Source organism: Macrobrachium rosenbergii, chromosome 19, assembly GCF_040412425.1.
Source record: "Macrobrachium rosenbergii isolate ZJJX-2024 chromosome 19, ASM4041242v1, whole genome shotgun sequence".
Taxonomy (NCBI): Eukaryota; Metazoa; Arthropoda; class Malacostraca; order Decapoda; family Palaemonidae; genus Macrobrachium; species Macrobrachium rosenbergii.
The window spans coordinates 18806657-18825560 of NC_089759.1; the positions used below are offsets into that span (position 1 = coordinate 18806657).

General features: G+C 35.9%; 1 protein-coding gene across 16 annotated transcripts in view; it reads left to right on the forward strand.

Moving 5' to 3' along the window:
- The window catches only part of smg (sterile alpha motif domain containing protein 4 smaug), a 240784-nt gene that overhangs the window by 219119 nt on the left and 2761 nt on the right, over positions 1 to 18904 (forward strand). For 8 of the 16 annotated variants that reach the window (XM_067121149.1, XM_067121151.1, XM_067121144.1 and 5 more), the window contains 7 exons: positions 783 to 904; positions 7489 to 7681; positions 9355 to 9455; positions 9976 to 10126; positions 11263 to 11459; positions 15186 to 15621; positions 16039 to 16234. In XM_067121149.1, coding sequence (XP_066977250.1) covers positions 783 to 904; positions 7489 to 7681; positions 9355 to 9455; positions 9976 to 10126; positions 11263 to 11459; positions 15186 to 15621; positions 16039 to 16234 — 1396 coding nt within the window. The remainder of the gene's footprint in view (positions 1 to 782; positions 905 to 7488; positions 7682 to 9354; positions 9456 to 9975; positions 10127 to 11262; positions 11460 to 15185; positions 15622 to 16038; positions 16235 to 18904) is intronic. The other 8 variants (XM_067121150.1, XM_067121152.1, XM_067121145.1 and 5 more) reach the window with 1 other exon arrangement.

Genomic DNA, 18904 nt, shown 5'->3' on the forward strand with positions numbered 1-18904 from the left:
TCCTTCTTCTTCTTCTTCTTCAACTCTTCGACGCCTCTGTGCTGATAAGCAATCGTCTTCTTCTTCTTCTTCTTCTTCTTCTTCTTCAACGCCTGTGCTGATAAGCGATCGTGTTGTGGGGAAAGAGTCTTCGCAAGTTGTTGCAGTCTGAATGTTTTTTTTTTTTATAGAAGTGTAGCGTGATAAGGACAAATATTACGTCTTGAGCGCTCACTTCGTTGTTGTCACTTTAAATTTCATTTTGACTTTTGTTATTATTATTGATAGTATTACCGTTTGTATCGTTAAAGTGAGTTGCTTTACATCACAGCTACGTAGGAAACCATACTGATTTTAGGGTGTATATTCTTTGTAATAATTTCTGCCTTAAACAATTGTAAATGTTGGTGAACGAAGAGAGCGGACAGAAATGCGTGCATGAGCGTCTTTGTGCTCTAACGAGTTGACTTCGTAATGACTTTCATTATAATTGGAATAATTAATAAGTATTGATTTAATTATCGGTAAAATTAGCTAAGGTTTGTAAAGATATTCACATAACAAGCAATGTCCGTATATATGAATATGGATGTATATTAATGTGTGTTTGTGTGTATATATATATATATGTATGTATGTATATGTATATGCTTACATACACACACAAAATAGTATAAATAGTATGTCCGTAATTTCATGTGTATTGTAATCAAACTGTTATTCAATAACATTCACTTACATATTGATTAAAATGCCCCAGATCAAGCAGTATGTTCACGTCCCTCTCGTCTTCTCCTCGACAGCATGGGTGAGCCAGATTCCAGAGGGCAAGGACGGAGGGGCTTCGGATCTCCTGCACCATCTGCCTCTCCTCCGACCTGCAAACACGGAAGCCAAGCTTCAGTATCTCACCATTATACCCAAGGTGAGTCCCCCATGTCCTTTCCATTGCACGTCTTTCTTGAGTCGTTTTTCTGCCGTCTCCGCTGCACATCTTTCTTGAGTCATTATCTTTGTTGGGTGAGTCGGTAGAGCTGCGGACTTTCACTCGATGGGCCGGAGTTCAATTCCCAGGCCGGCTGATGAAGAGTTAGAGGAATTTATTTCTGGTGATAGAAATTCGTTCCTCGCTATAATGTGGTTCGGATTCCACAATAAGCTGTAGGTCCCGTTGCTAAGTAACCAATTGGTTCTTGGCCACGTAAAATAAGTCTAATCCTTCGGGCCAGCCCTAGGAGAGCTGTTAATCAGCTCAGTGGTCTGGTAAAACTAAGGTATACTTAACTTTTTTGAGTCATTATCACGCAATCCTTCTGTCCTGGTGAGAAGTAGGTGCCGTTGAAATACGGAAGCCAAACTTAAGTGTCCTAGATGAGTTCCCTGTCCTCTCCACTACAGGTCTCTTTTGAGTCATTATTCTGCTATCATTTTATCCCAGTGAAAAGTAGGTTTAGTTGAAAGTCTTACGGGGATTCGTAGTAACTGGGCATGCTGTGCCGTAGCCCCATTCATTTTTACATTCAACTAAGTCACTTTCCTAAGTTGATATTGCTATCGTTCTACCTAAAGGAGAGTTAGATCTCAGTGTTTTTTTTTTTTTGTCTTAGTGGTTGTTTAAAAGCAGAATAAATTATGTAGCGAAAATATAGACTCTGAAAAAACTTTGTAATTTCATGAGAAGTCACTGAGACGGAATCGGAGAAATAATACATTAAATAGAAAGCACAGAAAGAAAAGGGCATAGAATAATGGATATATAGAACAGATATCAACTTGAAATTGCTGGAGATGAAAAAGGAAAATGGAAATTATATATATATATATATATATATATATATATATATATATATATATATATATATATATATATATTTATATATATATATATATATATATATATATATATATATATATATATATATATACTGTAAGTAACAGAATATATCATTGAAAATTTTATATGAACTAGTTACGGTACATTGTATATTTTATTTATGTGTGTGAATACTTTGTAATTTTAGCCTTTTCTCCTCTTATGTAATTGTTTTTCGAATGTAAGAAGCATTACCGAGACTTCAGAAATAAGCCAAAGTCAAAATGGACAAATGTTAAACACTGTCCTCGGTGGGGAATCGAGCCTCATGGGAATGAGAATTTCATCGCTCATTTCTCATGGAATTTCAAGCTTTGAGTAGAAGATGAATCCAAAAGTCTTTAGAAATAGAGAAGTATAAAGGTCATTGTGGCCTTTGAAGTATTTTCTTTTATAGTGCTTTGGCCTTTGAAATATATTTTTCATCGTGCTTATAGGAATATATAGATCACTGTAATTGGCTAGACATTGCTTTGATTCAGTTTGACTGTCATCGTAATTATTGTGTGAGTAGCAGAAAGCCAAAGTAGAGGTTATGTGTTTTTTATTAGTATCCAGAATCTGATTTTAGTGTTCTCCATTTGCCTTTAGAGTTGAGGTGCAGGAAGTTTTCTTTTCTTTCTTTATTGCAAAGAAGTGTTATGTTGATTCTAGAGCACTTGATCAACTGACTTATTTTCAACTCAGTAGTAGTCATTCACTGCACCTTAATTTTGATTTACAATTGCAGCTAATTGCAGCTAACTTGTTGAAACTCTACTTCCTTTTTATTATTATAAGTGAGACTTGATATATAAGTAATCTGCAATCAATATCAGGCTAATGATATATTCGGGTCGATGGTGTGATTACTCATGGGTTTCTTATTTAACTTCACGGTCACTTAGTAGGAACAAGACTGGGAACACTTGAGTTCTGGGCTTTAGTTTTTTGTAACTGATTGAAAGATCAGCGAGTGTTACTGCCTTTGGCATTATCTGATCATCTGGATGTGACATTTGTGGATCATCTGCCATTATGCATACTGTTCTTTCAGTTTATTGATGTCTTCACTTTTATCTTTTAATTTCATATCTATCAAGTGCAGCCTTGATTGTGAGCGTGCGTTTTTGAACAACCTAGAATAGTGGTTCGTAACCTTTTTTCAATGCCTGATAGTTCCTCGTTGGGAGGGTGGGTTCCGTTCTCAGCTAGCACTCTGCTGGCCGCGAGTTCGAATCTCCGACCGGCCAATGAAGAATAAGAGGAATTTATTTCAGGTGATAGAAATTCATTTCTCGCTATAATGTGGTTCGGGTTCCACAATAAGCTGTAGGTCCCGTTGTTAGGTAACCAATTGGTTCTTAGCCACGTAAAATAAATCTAATCCTTCGGGCCAGCCCTAGGAGAGCTGTTAATCAGCTCAGTGGTCTGGTTAAACCAAGGTATACTTTCTTGTACCCCTTGATATCTCAGAAAATTTTCTCATAACCCCCATCCAATATAAATACAATACAAACATATGAAAAGGATTAGTGATATAAACCTTGCTGAGAAATTACTAGGTGTATTCAGTTACTGAACAAAGGTACTTCTTTATTTCAAATGAAAAGTGTCAAGTTAGTAGGATACAATGAATGCACGGTAAAACACTAATTATGATTAATACCACACAGTACACACCAACGCATTTTTAGTGGCTCTCTTGTTGTTGTTTCTCGTTAATGATGATGTTCAAACGAGGTTCTTTCGTCGAAAGTGCCAGACGCATGTCATCACTTGCACCTAAACGGATTCTGGCTTTTGTCTTGCACTGGCTATCATGGCTCGTACCCCGAGGTTTAAGATTTCGACAGGTACCCCAGGTTAAGAAACACTGATCTAGAATATATTTGTTGCAGTATTGCCGTTTTTATTCTAGTGGTTCATGTGCATTTACATTCAATTCTACGGCAATAAAATTAATGGGTTTTTTTTTTCCCCGAGTTTTTTCACTGCTTAATCGCTTTTGAAATTCGCAAGTACTTCAGGCGTCATGTTAGTTAAATCTGGATAGTGGTTCCCGTAGAGTTTTCAAGAGTGAGCGCGGTAGAATCTTAAAATATTTCATCGCACGGTACCTCATCGAGGCCCTTGTTTTGATGGTATGCCTTTTGACGAGCAGTGAACGCTCGCGTATGTGTTTTTTTTCCTCGCTTTCCCCTATGTGGAACCCACAACGGTCGACTAACAAGAAGGTAATAATTCACTCCTTAGGTTAACATCGCTCCTCGCCTGGTTCTTGAGTCGAATACTGGTTTCTCTGGCCGCAAGTCCGGAGAGAGAGAGAGAGAGAGAGAGAGAAAGAGAGAGAGAGAGAGTGTGTATGTGTGCATGTGTGTGTGTGAGAGAGAGAGAGAGGGGGGGAGAGAGAGAGTGTATACGCGTATGTATGGGTGAGAGAGAGAGAGAGAGAGAGAGAGAGAGAGAGAGAGAGAGAGAGAGAGAGAGAGAGTGAGTGAATGTATGTGTGCGTGTGTGTGAGAGAGAGAGAGAGAGGGTTATGTAAAAACATTAAAAGTCAGTGTTTTAAAATCAATAGATGAGCTAAACTGGGACGAGAAAAATTAGCAGCGAGTTTGCAGAGGACTTATGGACCATGTTGACATTAACGGAACATTTAATTAAATTATCCAAGTTTGAACTAGAAGCCAGGAATGAACAATTTATTCCGGAAAAATTCATTGATGAATTTTTTGGTTTTTATTTGATTCACAAATTATATATATATATATATATATATATATATATATATATATATATATATATATATATATATATATATATATATATATATATATATATATATATATATATATATATATATATATATATATATATATATATATATATACGCTGAGTTATAGTTAAGAACATTTCAAAATCCTAACGATGTAAGCTTTTCTTATAAGTATTATTGCAGTGGTGCCATCGAAATGTAAAAACAGTTAACAATGTCATAGTTTTTTTCATGTAAGCAAGTATCGTGTCCATATGCTCAGTCGAGATAAAGTATAGTACATCATGTGGGAATCCCACTTATGGAGACGCAACTGGTGGGCGCCATTTCTGACTCAGCTCGCTGCCGTCATCTCCCTTCCCAGAATTTATTGAATTTGCGAGGAATTCCGGACTCATTAATTCAGTGGCGACTCACTCACTCTCACTCACCCACCCACTCCCCCGTGCTGTCCTTGCCTTGTAGCGCCGTGGAAGATTACATTTGTGGTCTCACGTTTTATCGAGTCGGGGTGCTTATCGTGTTCTGCTTAGGAAAATTATTCGAAATTATACCATTTTACCCAAAGGTGGTGAATGAGTTACAAAATGGACTGTTTTTTCGTCCCAAGGCGTCTAGTGACTGTAAGTGTTCAGTGCCTGTAGCTGCCTTTTACTTATTTATTTGTTTTGCCAAAGTGACCGACTGACTTCCATAATAATGGCCACCATAGTTGTAAAGGTTGAATATCCGTAATCCGTCATTAGGCATTGAATGTACTTAATTTTTTTATATTGCACTACTACTGTAGACTTCTTTGTCGATTCTTTCGCTCTCTGGTGACTGTTTGGAAGTCTACCCTTGACCCGTGCAGTGATGGCCTTTGTTCATAAAATGCAGCCTTTGTTCGCAAAGTCATTGTCTTTGCTTCATGAATTAAGCTCTGTTCAGAGGCTGGTTTGCTCTCTTTCACGTGCTGACAGCAATTGGCTTGTTGTGTGATGAGCTCTGTTCATGCTTCACGGACGTTGTTCATTTAGGAATTGCCATTAGTCATTCACCGAAAGATTTTTGTTACCCATAAGTTTAATATCTTCTTTTTATGTGATGTCAGCTAATATTTATCCGTGGATAATAACCTTAGTAAAAACGGTGGTATTCATTGTTACATGTGATTGAAAGCAGTGTTCGTTTAGTGATTGCTTTGTTCAGGTGTTAGAAGCTTTCTCGCTAGCACTGATAGACTTTATTCATATAGTCTGTTGTGAAGGCCGGTGTCCAGGTCTCACGAAACTGTGATGCTGGCAACAGGCCATTATTTTCTTTCTCATATTTCTTTCCCGCTCTCCTGTCACTTAAGCATCGAGAGATACAGTTGTAATTTTAAATGGGCGTTGGATTCTTTAATTTCCTTTTGAATGTTGTCACGGTAATTTTATTTACTGTTTTTCCTCCAGTGCTTCAAACGCTTACCAGCTCTTAGCTTTACAGTTTTGCAATTTCGAAGTTATTTATAAAGAAATGGAAAAGACAAAAATTTGTTTTGTAGAGGAGGAGGTTATGTTTTTATCGTAAATCAGTCAGTGTATGACAGTCGTCTCTTGGGAATGTTGGTTGTTCAGAGTCCAGAGGTCCACACAATGCCTCATTCCCATTTTCACACCTTACCACCCTTAGGGGCTGTGCTTGGTCAAAGGTTAGTTTGATTGAAACCAACCTACCACCTCTAGGAAATACTCGAAATGGTAAATCAGTATATTATTATTATTATTATTATTATTATTATTATTATTATTATTATTATTATTATTATTATTATTATTATTATTATTATTATTCTTAGATTGTTTTACTCCTTTCATTTTCAGAAAGGCTGCAGTGCTATTTTAAACCCCCTTTCCTCTTTGCCTTAGCATTTCCTAGTTTTCTCAATAAATATTTTGATGTTTGGACATACATTTCTTTTTATTTATCTTTTGCCCTTGTCAATTTATATCAGTATATTTGTGTACCTTTTGTGGCTGTTCTCTTATAATTTTGTTTTAAATATAGCCATTCTCTTCCCTGGAAACTTGCTTTGTTATGGTATTACTGTGTAGGTTAATTTCATGAGAGTATGTGCTCTTCCTTAATAATAATAATAATAATATAATAAATAATAATAATAACAATAATAATAATAATAATAATGCTTAAGTAAGGGTTGGAGGCATAATTTCAACACTGTTTGTGCCTCGTACTGATGAAAGAGAGTGGTAGAGAGATCTAAACGTGAATTCAATTACAACTCAGTCCCATGTTAAGAACCTATGAGGGCTGCAGCCTTTAGTTGCGAGGGTCAGTGCATAAATGTTGTCACCTTTCGGTAGGGATAAGCTTTGGTATGAAAATCAATCACACAAATTATATCTATCTACACATACACACACACACATACACATATATATGTGTGTATATGTATGTATATATATATATATATATATATATATATATATATATATATATATATATATATATATATATATATATATATATATATATATATATATATATATATATATACTGTATATATATATATATATATATATATATATATATATATATATATATATATATATATATATATATATATATACATACATACACAGTATACATATATAATGTATATATACATACATGTACACACACTGCATATATCAGTAGGTAACAGAACAAAGGGCCCTTATCAACCTGTGTAGAAAAGTTAAAAGACAAAGAGTAAGGGAGAAAGTACTGATTTCATACCCATAGTAAACATTAGGCCAGTCTGTAAAAAAAGATGGTAATAAGATTGAGAGGAAACAGAAACAAGGTTAAAAAAAGTATGTTATAATACCTAAAATCCTGATTTGCTTCCCAGGTGCTGGCTCACGCCGTCACCTCAGCTGGGAGCCAACCAGCTGTCCTGGAGAACGCCCGCCAGATCCTTAGCTACAGCCTCATCCACCCAGCCATCACCGGGGACGAGCGGCGTGCCCTGACCCACTGGCTGAGGGCCCTTGAAGACAGGTTAGCCGAGCTCAGAAGGAGATCCCAGAACCAACAGAGGGAAGGTGAGACAGGGAGCCCTTGTTCAGTGATGTGGGAAATGGGTTTTGTTTGTAATTTAATTTGGTTATTTGTGTGGCAACTGAAGTCTGTGTTTTTTTTTTTTTTTTATTGAAATTTACTGTGTGAAAAACTGAGCTTTTCTTTTTGGTTTTTGCTGCAACCTGCTTATAGGTGTAATAAACAGATCGTTTTCTTTAATGTATTTTTCATTTGGTTTGTGTGTGTTTAGCTTTATTTTGAACATTTATGTAAACTTTTACCATCATTGTTGAGTTATTTTTATTTATATTTTTGTGTTTTATGTTTAATGGGCAGTCGTAGATTTATGTATGAATTACTAATATTAATTATCACGCATGTGTTCTTTTTATTTATTGCCATTTTTAAATATGATGGTAGTGTTAGAATGTCCATTTGTTTAGGTGGCAAAATTATATATTTTAAATGACGGCATAATAATATTGGTTAAGAGTATGAATAGTGATTTGGGTGCCATTTTTCTTCTAGAGGGCTTCAAAACCTCCCAGAAACTTAGAATAGGTTCTTTCTCTATTGCAATGCCAGCTTTACATATAATTGCCATTTTTACACGTTATTTTGTATTGTTTGCATCCGTATTTATATGCTTATGCATTTTTTCAGTTATCTTTTTTTTGTGAAAGGAAAAAGTGCAAGCTACCCGTGTTGATGAAAATAGATTTTAATTCTTATAATTTAAAACTTTGTTTTTTAAATTTGAACAGAAACAGAATTACAGGCTAAACTTTCACATTAGACCTGACTACAATTGGTGATGTAATGTCCAAGACTTTTACAGGTAGAAGCTGTACAGGGTTGACATGAAGACCACCTCAAGTGACCTTTAAAGCAGGTGACATCAAGGAAACTTAATCCTATGTCACCACTGCTGACTTTTTAACCCCAAGTGACCTGACTTGACCCAACCTCCTCACCCCAGTTGACCTAGGTTTTCTAGATAGGTATTGTTTATGTTTGGTTCATCTTCAAGGTTTTGTTTTCTGGTGTCGGGTCTTTCTCTTGAGTTTGAAACTGGATGACAGCTCTTGTGGAAATTTGGTCAATTCTCTCCTCATATGCTAGCATCTACAGTTTTTCCTCATATTTTCACTTTCAGTTAAACTTTTCCCCCTCTTTACATTGGTTGATTTGTGCAGATTTACAGTTCACATCCATATTCATAATATTATTCAAGATTTTCACATCATATAGTGCTGAAGTGCTTCTGTTTCCTTTTTGAAATATTTTTTGAATGTGTCAACAGTAGTAGAAGTTTCCTTAATACTCCTCCGTTTCTAATCCATATCACTCCATTAGCATCATTCTTTCTCTACGTGAAAGTTCTAATTAATACTACACAATACTAATTCATTTTGTACATACAGGTACATATCTTTATGTTTTTTATATTGTCAATTCGTACTGTTAATGCTTTTGAAATTTAAAACTAATCACTTGTACTTAACTGCTGATAACTGTTCAAATAATCAAGAGCATATACTCTCCTGTACACTTATTAACCTGTGTCATGAACTACTGTACTACATTTCAGTGAACACTTCCCCAGTATATACAGTACATGTTTGTTTTTTGTGATATAAGTAATTTGTTTATGAGATGCATATGAATTTTGATTACCAAACGAGTGTCTTTGCAGGGTTGGGCAATGCTTGTAACCTGGGATCGTCAAGTAATCTTGCAACGGGAAAATCCCATTGGACAGAGCCTCCGTTAATACCTCCTCCTGATACTGGCCAGGTAAGCAGCTCTTTCCTCCATTAGTAGTAATTCCTAATTCTCTGAATACAGAGTAGGTTATCCTCCACTCACTTCCCTCTATTTCAACACATCTCTTAGTTTCCTATGTTTGTAATAGTAAGAATATTTTTCACAATATTACGATAACGAGACCACTGAGTCCTATTTCTAGGCTCACAGGCATCACCCAATAGGATTTATTTTGAATAAGAAGTGAGAGTCAAAACAACATAAAAGTGATTGAAAATGAACAGCTTAGTAAAATGGGACCAAATAGAACGAATGAAAAGTAAAAGGATGACAGCAGTGCGGCAGGAGCTAAAGGGATGCTGCAAAGAGTGTTATTACCATCTCAGTGTAATATTGAAGGTACACTGCAAGCGAGCCTATACCAATTAGATTGGTATAGAATTTTGAACAGTATTTATGTAAATTTTATGTACTTTTATCTTGCCCTCAGTTTAAGCACACAAAATTACTCTTAATCCTTAAGAATCTGCAAATGATTTTCTCTTCTCAGCAGGATGACACTGGGTGGTGCAGTACTGGTGGTGCTACAGCTATTGGGGGTTCAGGAGATCAGTCGCCTAATAATTCGGCTACTTCCTCTCGGTCTTCCGGCTGTGATTCCAATCCTGAGGAGCCCTGCCAGCCCCATCCTGGCATGAGAGGTAAGCCTCTGTTTTTGCTTAGGCAAGAAATATTTTTCAAAAGATTCAGAGTTAAAATTGAATTCTCATAAAACTGTGATGGGACTTGTTGCGCTTAGCAAACAGTCAGGGCAAGGATTTTTTTACGCTTTTAATGACTTAGCAAGAAGCCCTAGATTTTGTACTTATTTAACTACAGAAACATTTAAGCAGTGTCAGTATTTTTAAACAGCAACAAAGATAGGTGCTCTAGAAAACACAGGAAATGAAGGAATTAATTCTGTATCATATCATTTGGGATTAATTGGCCTATTTGTTCACTGGAAGGTATTAGGGGCACTGGTTTGGTTGAATGATAATTGTCTACAGGTGACATGTAATAGTACTGATGACAAGGCTGGAAAAGTAATCAGGAATATTGTTCTTTAAGAAATGTTAGAAATAAAGTGGAGTAGGTGTAAAGTTTTTTAGTTGGCCTGATAACAGAAAAGATTAAAATTTTATGCAAGAAGAAACTTCATAGGTGAGAGAAGCACAGAAAATGATGGATTAGGAGCATATTTTCTTTGCTCTGCCCCTAACTAGCCCTGTGAACTTTATATTTAAGACTCCTTTACAGAATTTCAAATCACTAGTGAAAATATTATCAGCGCCAAGACTCATATAACTGCTCCTGATATGTGGAGGAAAACGTGAAGATCTAGAAATAATGGGTGTATTATGTTATGGCAGATTAGAAAACCGCATGAAGATTTTTCAGGGTGTCATATCCTTGTGTTGGTAGTTGAATTAGAAAAGAAACACAAAAGCACCAGATGCCCAAAATTTATACCTGATAGCATTCACAGTTCTTCCATGGGTAATTATATGGATGAAAAGTTCTAACATAGGATATTAATGAAGCTGTAAAGATTTAATTGTGAAAAACTGTTAAACTTTACTCTTAGATTCAAGAAATAAAATTTAATAGTCATAAAATTGTATCTCACCAGTGTTTGTAAATTTATGTAAATTATCAAGTGTTATGAGTATAAACTTTTATGGCCTTGATATTTTCTGTTGTGGTCTAGGCCCTCTGTAGTAAGTCATTCCATCAATTCATATCATTATAACATGAAAGGGATTAAAATGGATTTAATTATTTTGATGAATTGCAGATGTCGGAGTTTGGCTGAAGTCTTTGCGATTGCACAAATATTCACCTCTTTTATGTAACCTAACCTACGAAGAACTGTTGGCATTAGACGAATCCACTCTGGAAAGTCAAGGTGTTACCAAAGGAGCAAGGCACAAAATTGTCCTTTCTATTAGTAAGCTTAAGGAACGACACAAGCAGTTAGTTCAAATCGAAAAGGTAAGGCAACTTTTTTGGTAGAATTTTTGTTGTTTACGTTATTGTACAAGATTTTCTTATTTTGCTTATATTAAAGCTTAGCATGCCTCCCTTTTTATGTATTATATACAATGCTTACCTCTTTATAGATATTGAATAAATTTGGAAGTTATGCAATACATTGCTGTGTAATGTTTAAGGATAGCTTTGAACTCTAATGCATGGCTAGTAACTTTTTCATTGATGTATTTCATCTAAAGTTACTCTTAGATTAATCAGCCCAAACCTGATTTGACTGTAGTCACTGTTTTGTAGTTTTTATTGCTGTTAACGATAATGTTTGCCATTGTAACTTTGGTACAAAAAACTAGCTTTAGCATGATCTGAACATCTTACGTAGGTTATTATTAATAATTATATTATATGAGTGTTTTAGCTAGTCATAGAAATGCACATGATTAGACAAGACAGAATGAAATATAGTAGTTGCCTACACTTATTTTCCCCTTATGCCTCAGTTTCATTGAAATCTGTACGTGTCAGACAGCTTTATCTATTATGACAGCAATTTCACTATCTACACAGACAGTTTTCAGGTGTCTCATCTCATTAGTGAGGTTATTATCAATGCTGAGGAATACACAACATGTCCAAAAAAAAATGTAGTGTACTACGTACTGAAGTCCTCAAACTATTGGTTTTGTTATGTTCATCACAAGTTTTTTACTGAACTTTTAACTTCGGACCTTTATCTACTTGGATATGGTTTAAGTTGACCATGTGACCTTAGTTTGTTGTTTTGATTTCCACTTTTAGTAACAAAGTAGATGAATTAAGTTTTCTCTTCATGCTACTTGTACACTTTCTGCCTGAATTACCATCTGATCCAAGTCCTCAACCTATGCCCTTTCACGATGATTTTAATGGCTTTCCTTCAGGTCATGACATCAGCCTCCTCTAACGGATTTTTCCCTTCCCTCCTCATAACATAACTCAGCTACCGTCATCGTCGATCTCTGTCAGTTTGCCAACCTCTGAACACATCTCTTAGATAATGCCTCATTTGTAAAACATTCTTCTTAGTATTCTCTAGCCATGATTATCTGTTTTGTAGCCACAGCTTTTCAATCTCCTCCATTTTCTTCATAAATACCCCCCTTAGTGCATACCGACACCTTTGTGGTGATCGATCCAGGGGTAGTAACCCTGGCATTATGGATAGCTTTTTCTCTGGTATATTTAGCAATATTTATACCTAGAAATGTGTGCTATTGGAACCATTTCACTGGGTGACACAGGTCGAGCCCAGAAATACCCATATCTCCACAGTACACAATACCTCAGGTCTTGAGTATGTGTCAATTTTCTGTCCTTACATGTGGGATAATCTTATTTTTCTGTAGGCCAGCAGTCTCTTTCAACTTTATCCAGGATGTTACTATGTTTTTTCTGCTCTCACAATGCCTCCCTTATAATCCAGTATGTACTCTCTGGTTTCTCACAGTACAGCACAGCTATCTTCAATTGTTATTGTGTGGATTGGCCTGGTGGGATAGACAATTGGAAATGGTAAATCTCATAAGCTAAGCAGAGAAGAGAAGTAAAACTCATTGTTGCATGAAAAATGAGGCTACTTCTACTTGATAGACAAGCATCCCATACGCAATATACAGGGGGAATTCTAACAAAGGGATTGTTAGAAAGAGTTTCCAAAGAACAAAATTAATAATTTTTGGGTAAGGATCAGCAGACCTCCATGAACCTCTCGTAGGAGGTAAGGACTGTTGCTAACTATGCTGAAGCCACTGTTTTTGTGTGCAAATTCCTGGAGGACATACCAGGCATTCTCTGCTGCCTGTTCATCTGCAACAGACAACCCTGGCCAATGATTCCCACTGAGAGTAGATTGCCCATAATCAAAATTGCTGTAGAAGCCAGCTTTTCCAAGGGCTCCTTAACCAATATCTTGTGCAGTGGGAATAGACCCAGTAGATATGAAACTTTCAGATTTTTTATGTCTGTGGAAGACAGGAGGTTGGAAAGCTCCCTGGCCACTGAGTTTTATTTTTTCATAACGACATTTGCCTGCAGATATATCACCATCTGACTTGAAGAATAGATGCCAGACCAAGAGACAACACCATCATCTTGGATTTGGTAACATCCTCATCTGATATAGTTCCCTTGATCAGGAGCAAACTGTTAGTTCCTAACTTCCATTCCTGCAAGTTGAACAAGGCCAGGAATTCTCAGAGAGAATAGTTGTGATATTTGGTCTCAGCAAAATGTAAATGAGAATGAGGTACATGGAGTGGCTGCCTGCTTCAGAATGGCCTCAGTTGCTGGTACCGTAATGTGTGATACGCATGTGCTGAACAGCCCTAGATCCAGTAAAACCTATTGCGTCATTAGTCTAGATGTGAAAGAAGTGTGGTGCAGCTATAGGTTTGTTGTAACCCCTTGCTCGTACCCTTCCCACAAAGAAACAGACGTGAAAACTTAATGAAAGGAAGTTTTACACAAAGCACTGAAAAACCACCGGAATATAGCTAACAATTGGAAATAAATATCATCCTTTGCAATTCTTTAAAAGAAAGAAGTCATAAAAGCTGAAAAAGAACAATAGAGTAACTAGTGAATATTGAAAGAGGATAATGCTGGATAAAGAGAATCATGTATTTAAGAAATAATCCTTGGAATTCTAGACAATGCTTAGGAATGTTTGATATTTACCCAAAGGTCCAGGTGGTGTTATTCCTACTTGTCATCTTTCTTGTAGACAAAAGACTTTTGCTTTTTATATAGACTCCATCGAAGTTATTTTGGTTTTGATTACAGTGAGGCATTCTGCATGTGTACATATAGCATTATAAAAGTATTTTTTATTTACTTCATAAAGCAGTGAAGACATTTCTTGTTAGTACTGAATTATTTATAAGCAGAAATTTTAAAGGACAAGGAGCTACAGTATTGCCTGCTGCTTATGGCATTGCTGGTCAGTTTCCTGCTAGTTACTTGTGAGTATGATAACTTATTTTTCTCACAGTATTACATCGGGATTTTGTGTTGATATGGTTATTATAAGTGTCTTTGAGATAATACAAAGATAGTGATATAAGTAGTGTAAGTAGAAGTCTTTTTAGAACTTCTATTTAAGATCCTGCTAAGATCTCACAATGATAGTTCATTGTTTCGCATGAAAGTCTTAGGCATCATTATGTTTATTGCATGCACTTGTAATATGCTGTTTCATTCTCATTTGAGAAAATTTGTGTTAGAATGGCTTACAGAATATTCAGTTTGTTTTGAATATTAATCGATTTACCAGATGAAGTTGATGACCTTTAAGCACTTGCTTTGTAAGATTATTCAGTAAAGACATGTAGTGATCTTTTGGTATGTTTAATGAGATACATATGTTTGCTTATTGTAAATGATTGATTTTTTTGTTGGGAATCATGAAAATTAATCTTGTGTTCTAAGATTTACCCATAGTTTTTTTTAAACTATATCATCAATTAATAGAAGGGTAGATAACCAGATTCATTTTTTTGTCTTGATTTTTGTGAGAAACTTGAGACATTGTAAAAAACATCATGTGTTTTCTTGTCTTCTGTATTATTTTATTGAAAATATGAACTCAAGTGTACTTTATGTAGAGTACAATATTGTCAGATTATTTCCATAATATAGAAACATTATTTGTCCTCTGAATTTTGATATATCATTCTTTTTTTCATTTCGTAGGAAGTGATGAATGGTGGAAACTTATTCAGCTGCCTCAACGAACTCAAGTCCATAATAATTACTCCATTCCCACCCTACAAACCTACGTGTGACCAAGCTCAACCCTCCCAAAGTCAACCTTCAAATACCTCAACTTTGATCGTGGACCCAGCTATATCCCCTCCACCCCCTACTTTACCGGTATCCTCTCCGACTCCTGTGTCTACTAACCCTGCATCTTACTCTGGATCATCCACCACCACGACTACAGCCTCTTCCACTTCTTCGTTATCTACATCCAACTCGTCTTCTGCTTGCTCTTTAAGGGGAGACGATAGAGAGCTGATGAAGGAGGACAAGGATGAATCTACAAGACCAGCTGCTGTTGACGGTGAAAATAATAACACAATACCAGAGAACGATCTTCCATCACAGTTTACACGGGTTATGGGGAAAGGTGAGTTTAAGTTTAGATGACCTTAGGATGAGATGTGTCTGTTTTTATCATGTACCTGTATTCAATATTGCATTTGCAGTTTGCAGATAGTGGAAAATTATTATAGTATTCTACCCAATATATCTATTTCTGTTATATTTTTTCTTTTTTTATAGATGGATTGATGCATGTATTGGCAGATGTTTAGTAGTAAATCACATATGTATTTGATGTATGCTGACACTTGATATAACTTACTTGGTAACTAAAGGACTGCTCTTCAACAAAAAAGTGTTATTCACCCCCCAAAATGTAATACAGGTTTATTTTTAGGAGCAAAATGCTATGATAGGAACGGAGAAAGATAACATGATGAAATAAGTAGAGCATGTCTGATTTTCAAGATGAATGTCTTAATGACTTTTTTCTTAATTCCAGTATGTACACAATTGTTAGTTAGTGTAAGACCTGAGGATGAATGTGTGAGCACATTTTTGGGACTGGTAGAAAAGTGCGTCAATCATGAGGCATTCACTGCCACGCATGCACGCCGCCTGCAGTCTTGGAAGCAGCAGATTATCCGTGTGTGGCATCCACTTCCACCTAAAACCAAGGACAGCCGCCATACTCGCAGGTAACTGAGGAAACTTTTTCAGTTTTTCTTTTTTCAAGGTTCCTTATCTTGCGTGAGATTTTATGAAGACTGGCTTTCCAACTTTTCTTTTTATTGCATTATTTACTGTAGAAAAGTAATTATCTGTTAAGTAAAATCAATTAAGGAAATTCAAGTTGGCAGATTTGGTGCATATCAAAAAGCCCAAGCAGATTTTGGTACAGTACCAAACATAGACTGGTGTAACTCATAAAAACACTATCTCTCATTCAGTAGCAGGTGGAGTTTCAGAAAGAAGTTAAATCAAGTTAGGAGTAACCATCACCATCACATTCAGCACTGTTTTCAAGTCAGAGATAGTCCCTCCACAGGGTTAGACATGAAAAGAGTTTTTCTCCTCATCTGGGCCCCTATATCCTATTCATGCATCATAATATAATTTTACACTAGACTATTGTTACTTTCTTTCATACTGCCATCACAATGCCTGCTTCACAGTCCAGTGTGCTCCATAAGATAATATACAGTACTCCATTTATTTTTTCCACCTTGAGCATCTCATTTGACATTATCCATTAAATTGATACTTATTCCACGTAATGTCTTTCCCACATAATTCAGATTGCTGCTTCCCTGGTAATACTCTTTATTTTGCTTCCTTTCCTGTCAGCATAAGCTTTGTTTTGCTCCAGTCTCCACCTTTCCATTCCACTTACCTATCATTTAATCACTTCTGTGACTTCTTGCTCTGATTATGGTACAGTGTATTGGCATTAGGTCATCTTCATATAACAGCTCCTAAAGTTTTCACTTCTGCATAAACCTTAATACTCAAGCCTCAAAATGAGGTCATGTATTCACATGTGTTATGCAGTGTTGATGATTTAAAATCTGTATTTTAAACCCATTTCTTGTACATAGCCTTTTGTGCATTACTGCAGATACCAAAACATTCTAAATTTGAAGTAAGACTAGTTGCAATGGTAAATGGCACACAGGTGGCTCTCACTTCAGTCTATTTTAGGTCTAGGATTACTTATTATTTGTCTGCAGACTTTATTTGCACACCACAGTGTTCTCCAGATCTTGAATAGTTTGTGGATTGTGCTTCATTATTTCTTGTCCTCATTTCATTCATTTTTCATCCCTGAAATGCATTCACTTTTACAAGTGTGATTGGCTTATTTTCTTCTGGTGGCTTATTTTTATCTGGTTCTGAATGACTTATTTATAACATTTTTTAGTATTTGTCAGTTTAAGTGCAGTTTTTGTGTTTCCTTGGTGACAGGATAACTAGCTTGTGAGTTTGTTTCCAACTCAGTGCTTTATAAGGATTTTGGTAGCCATTTTTTTATGTTTTCTTAGTTAAAAGTTATTGTTTAATGTAAACCAGAAGCTCATAGTTATAGCTTAGTCTATTAAGTGTTCTGGTTGTTCATAATAATTCCATGGTCATTCATTACTTCACGTATCGTCTTCAAAGCAGATACCTGTGATTTTCTTGTGAGTCAGCAAATACAAGTGAATAATTTTCTGCCAGGATTCCTGTCCTTTCATGGTTCTCTGGTAGTATCAAGAGCTTCTAGGCTTTGTAAATTTTCTCCAGATGTTCTTGTTGGCTCCATCAATTCTCTCCTCTTGGATGTTAGCAGCCATTTGGTATTTGCTGTCCAGAATATGTAAGAGTAATTGGTTTATGGTTGAGAAAATGTATGATAATTTTTCTTAAAAAGTAAATTTTTTATACTAAGCCTTTACTTTATACTGTTATCCCTCTAGCAGTTGGTTCAGACAACACAATAATGAACCCTAATTGTTAGTCAAGACTTGGAAGAGGGAGCCCTGACTGCCACCTGTAGGTAGCAGCTGATCTTTCTCCTTCTCTAAGTGTAAATGCAAGAAAGGATAAAGTTAATGGTTTATTTGAAAATAATGCACTTGGTCATAGGGATTTTATTTTTCTAATTGCTTCTTTCCAGAATGTTTAGCATTCCTGTTTATAATTTTTTTCACATTTATTTTATGCAGAAAAAGCTTAAGTTACCTTTCTCTAATTTAATCTTATTAACAATTTCTGCATCATCCTAAACATTTCCTGCAAGTGGATAATTGATTAATGAGTTCTGTCACTGTTAAGTTTTGCACACTCTCCGCTTGAATTCCCATGCGGTCCAGGTGTTCATCTATACTCTTGTTCCATAACATGTTACTACTATTCCTCTGATAACTGCCCTGCTCCCTTTCTTATCACATACACAAACTTTCTCATCTTGAGATTTTAGTGTATTTTCCAACCTCAGGGTACAACTTGTCTTAGCAGCTTCCTCCTTTGTAAAATGATCTTCCCAGTGCACCCTATCCAGGAACCTGAGTATTTTGTTATGTTTCTCAAAATAATTTTCTTTATAAGTGCCCATGCTTATTTTGCAACGTGGTATTATACATGTCATAGGTTTGTCCTGTCTACTGATGTGATATTCTTGTTTATCATTTGTTCAGCAACTTCTCTCCACTTCTTCTAGACTGTTGCTATTCATTTTTATCTTGTTGTCCTTCCTTTACAGGCTCTGCATTGTAATTTGTCATAAAGGTAACAGAAGCATTCTGCCTCTTCTGAGGTCTGCCTTTCCACTGAGCATGATTGTCTAACTCAGTCTATTCATCATTAGCACTGGTGCATTTCAGGAATTG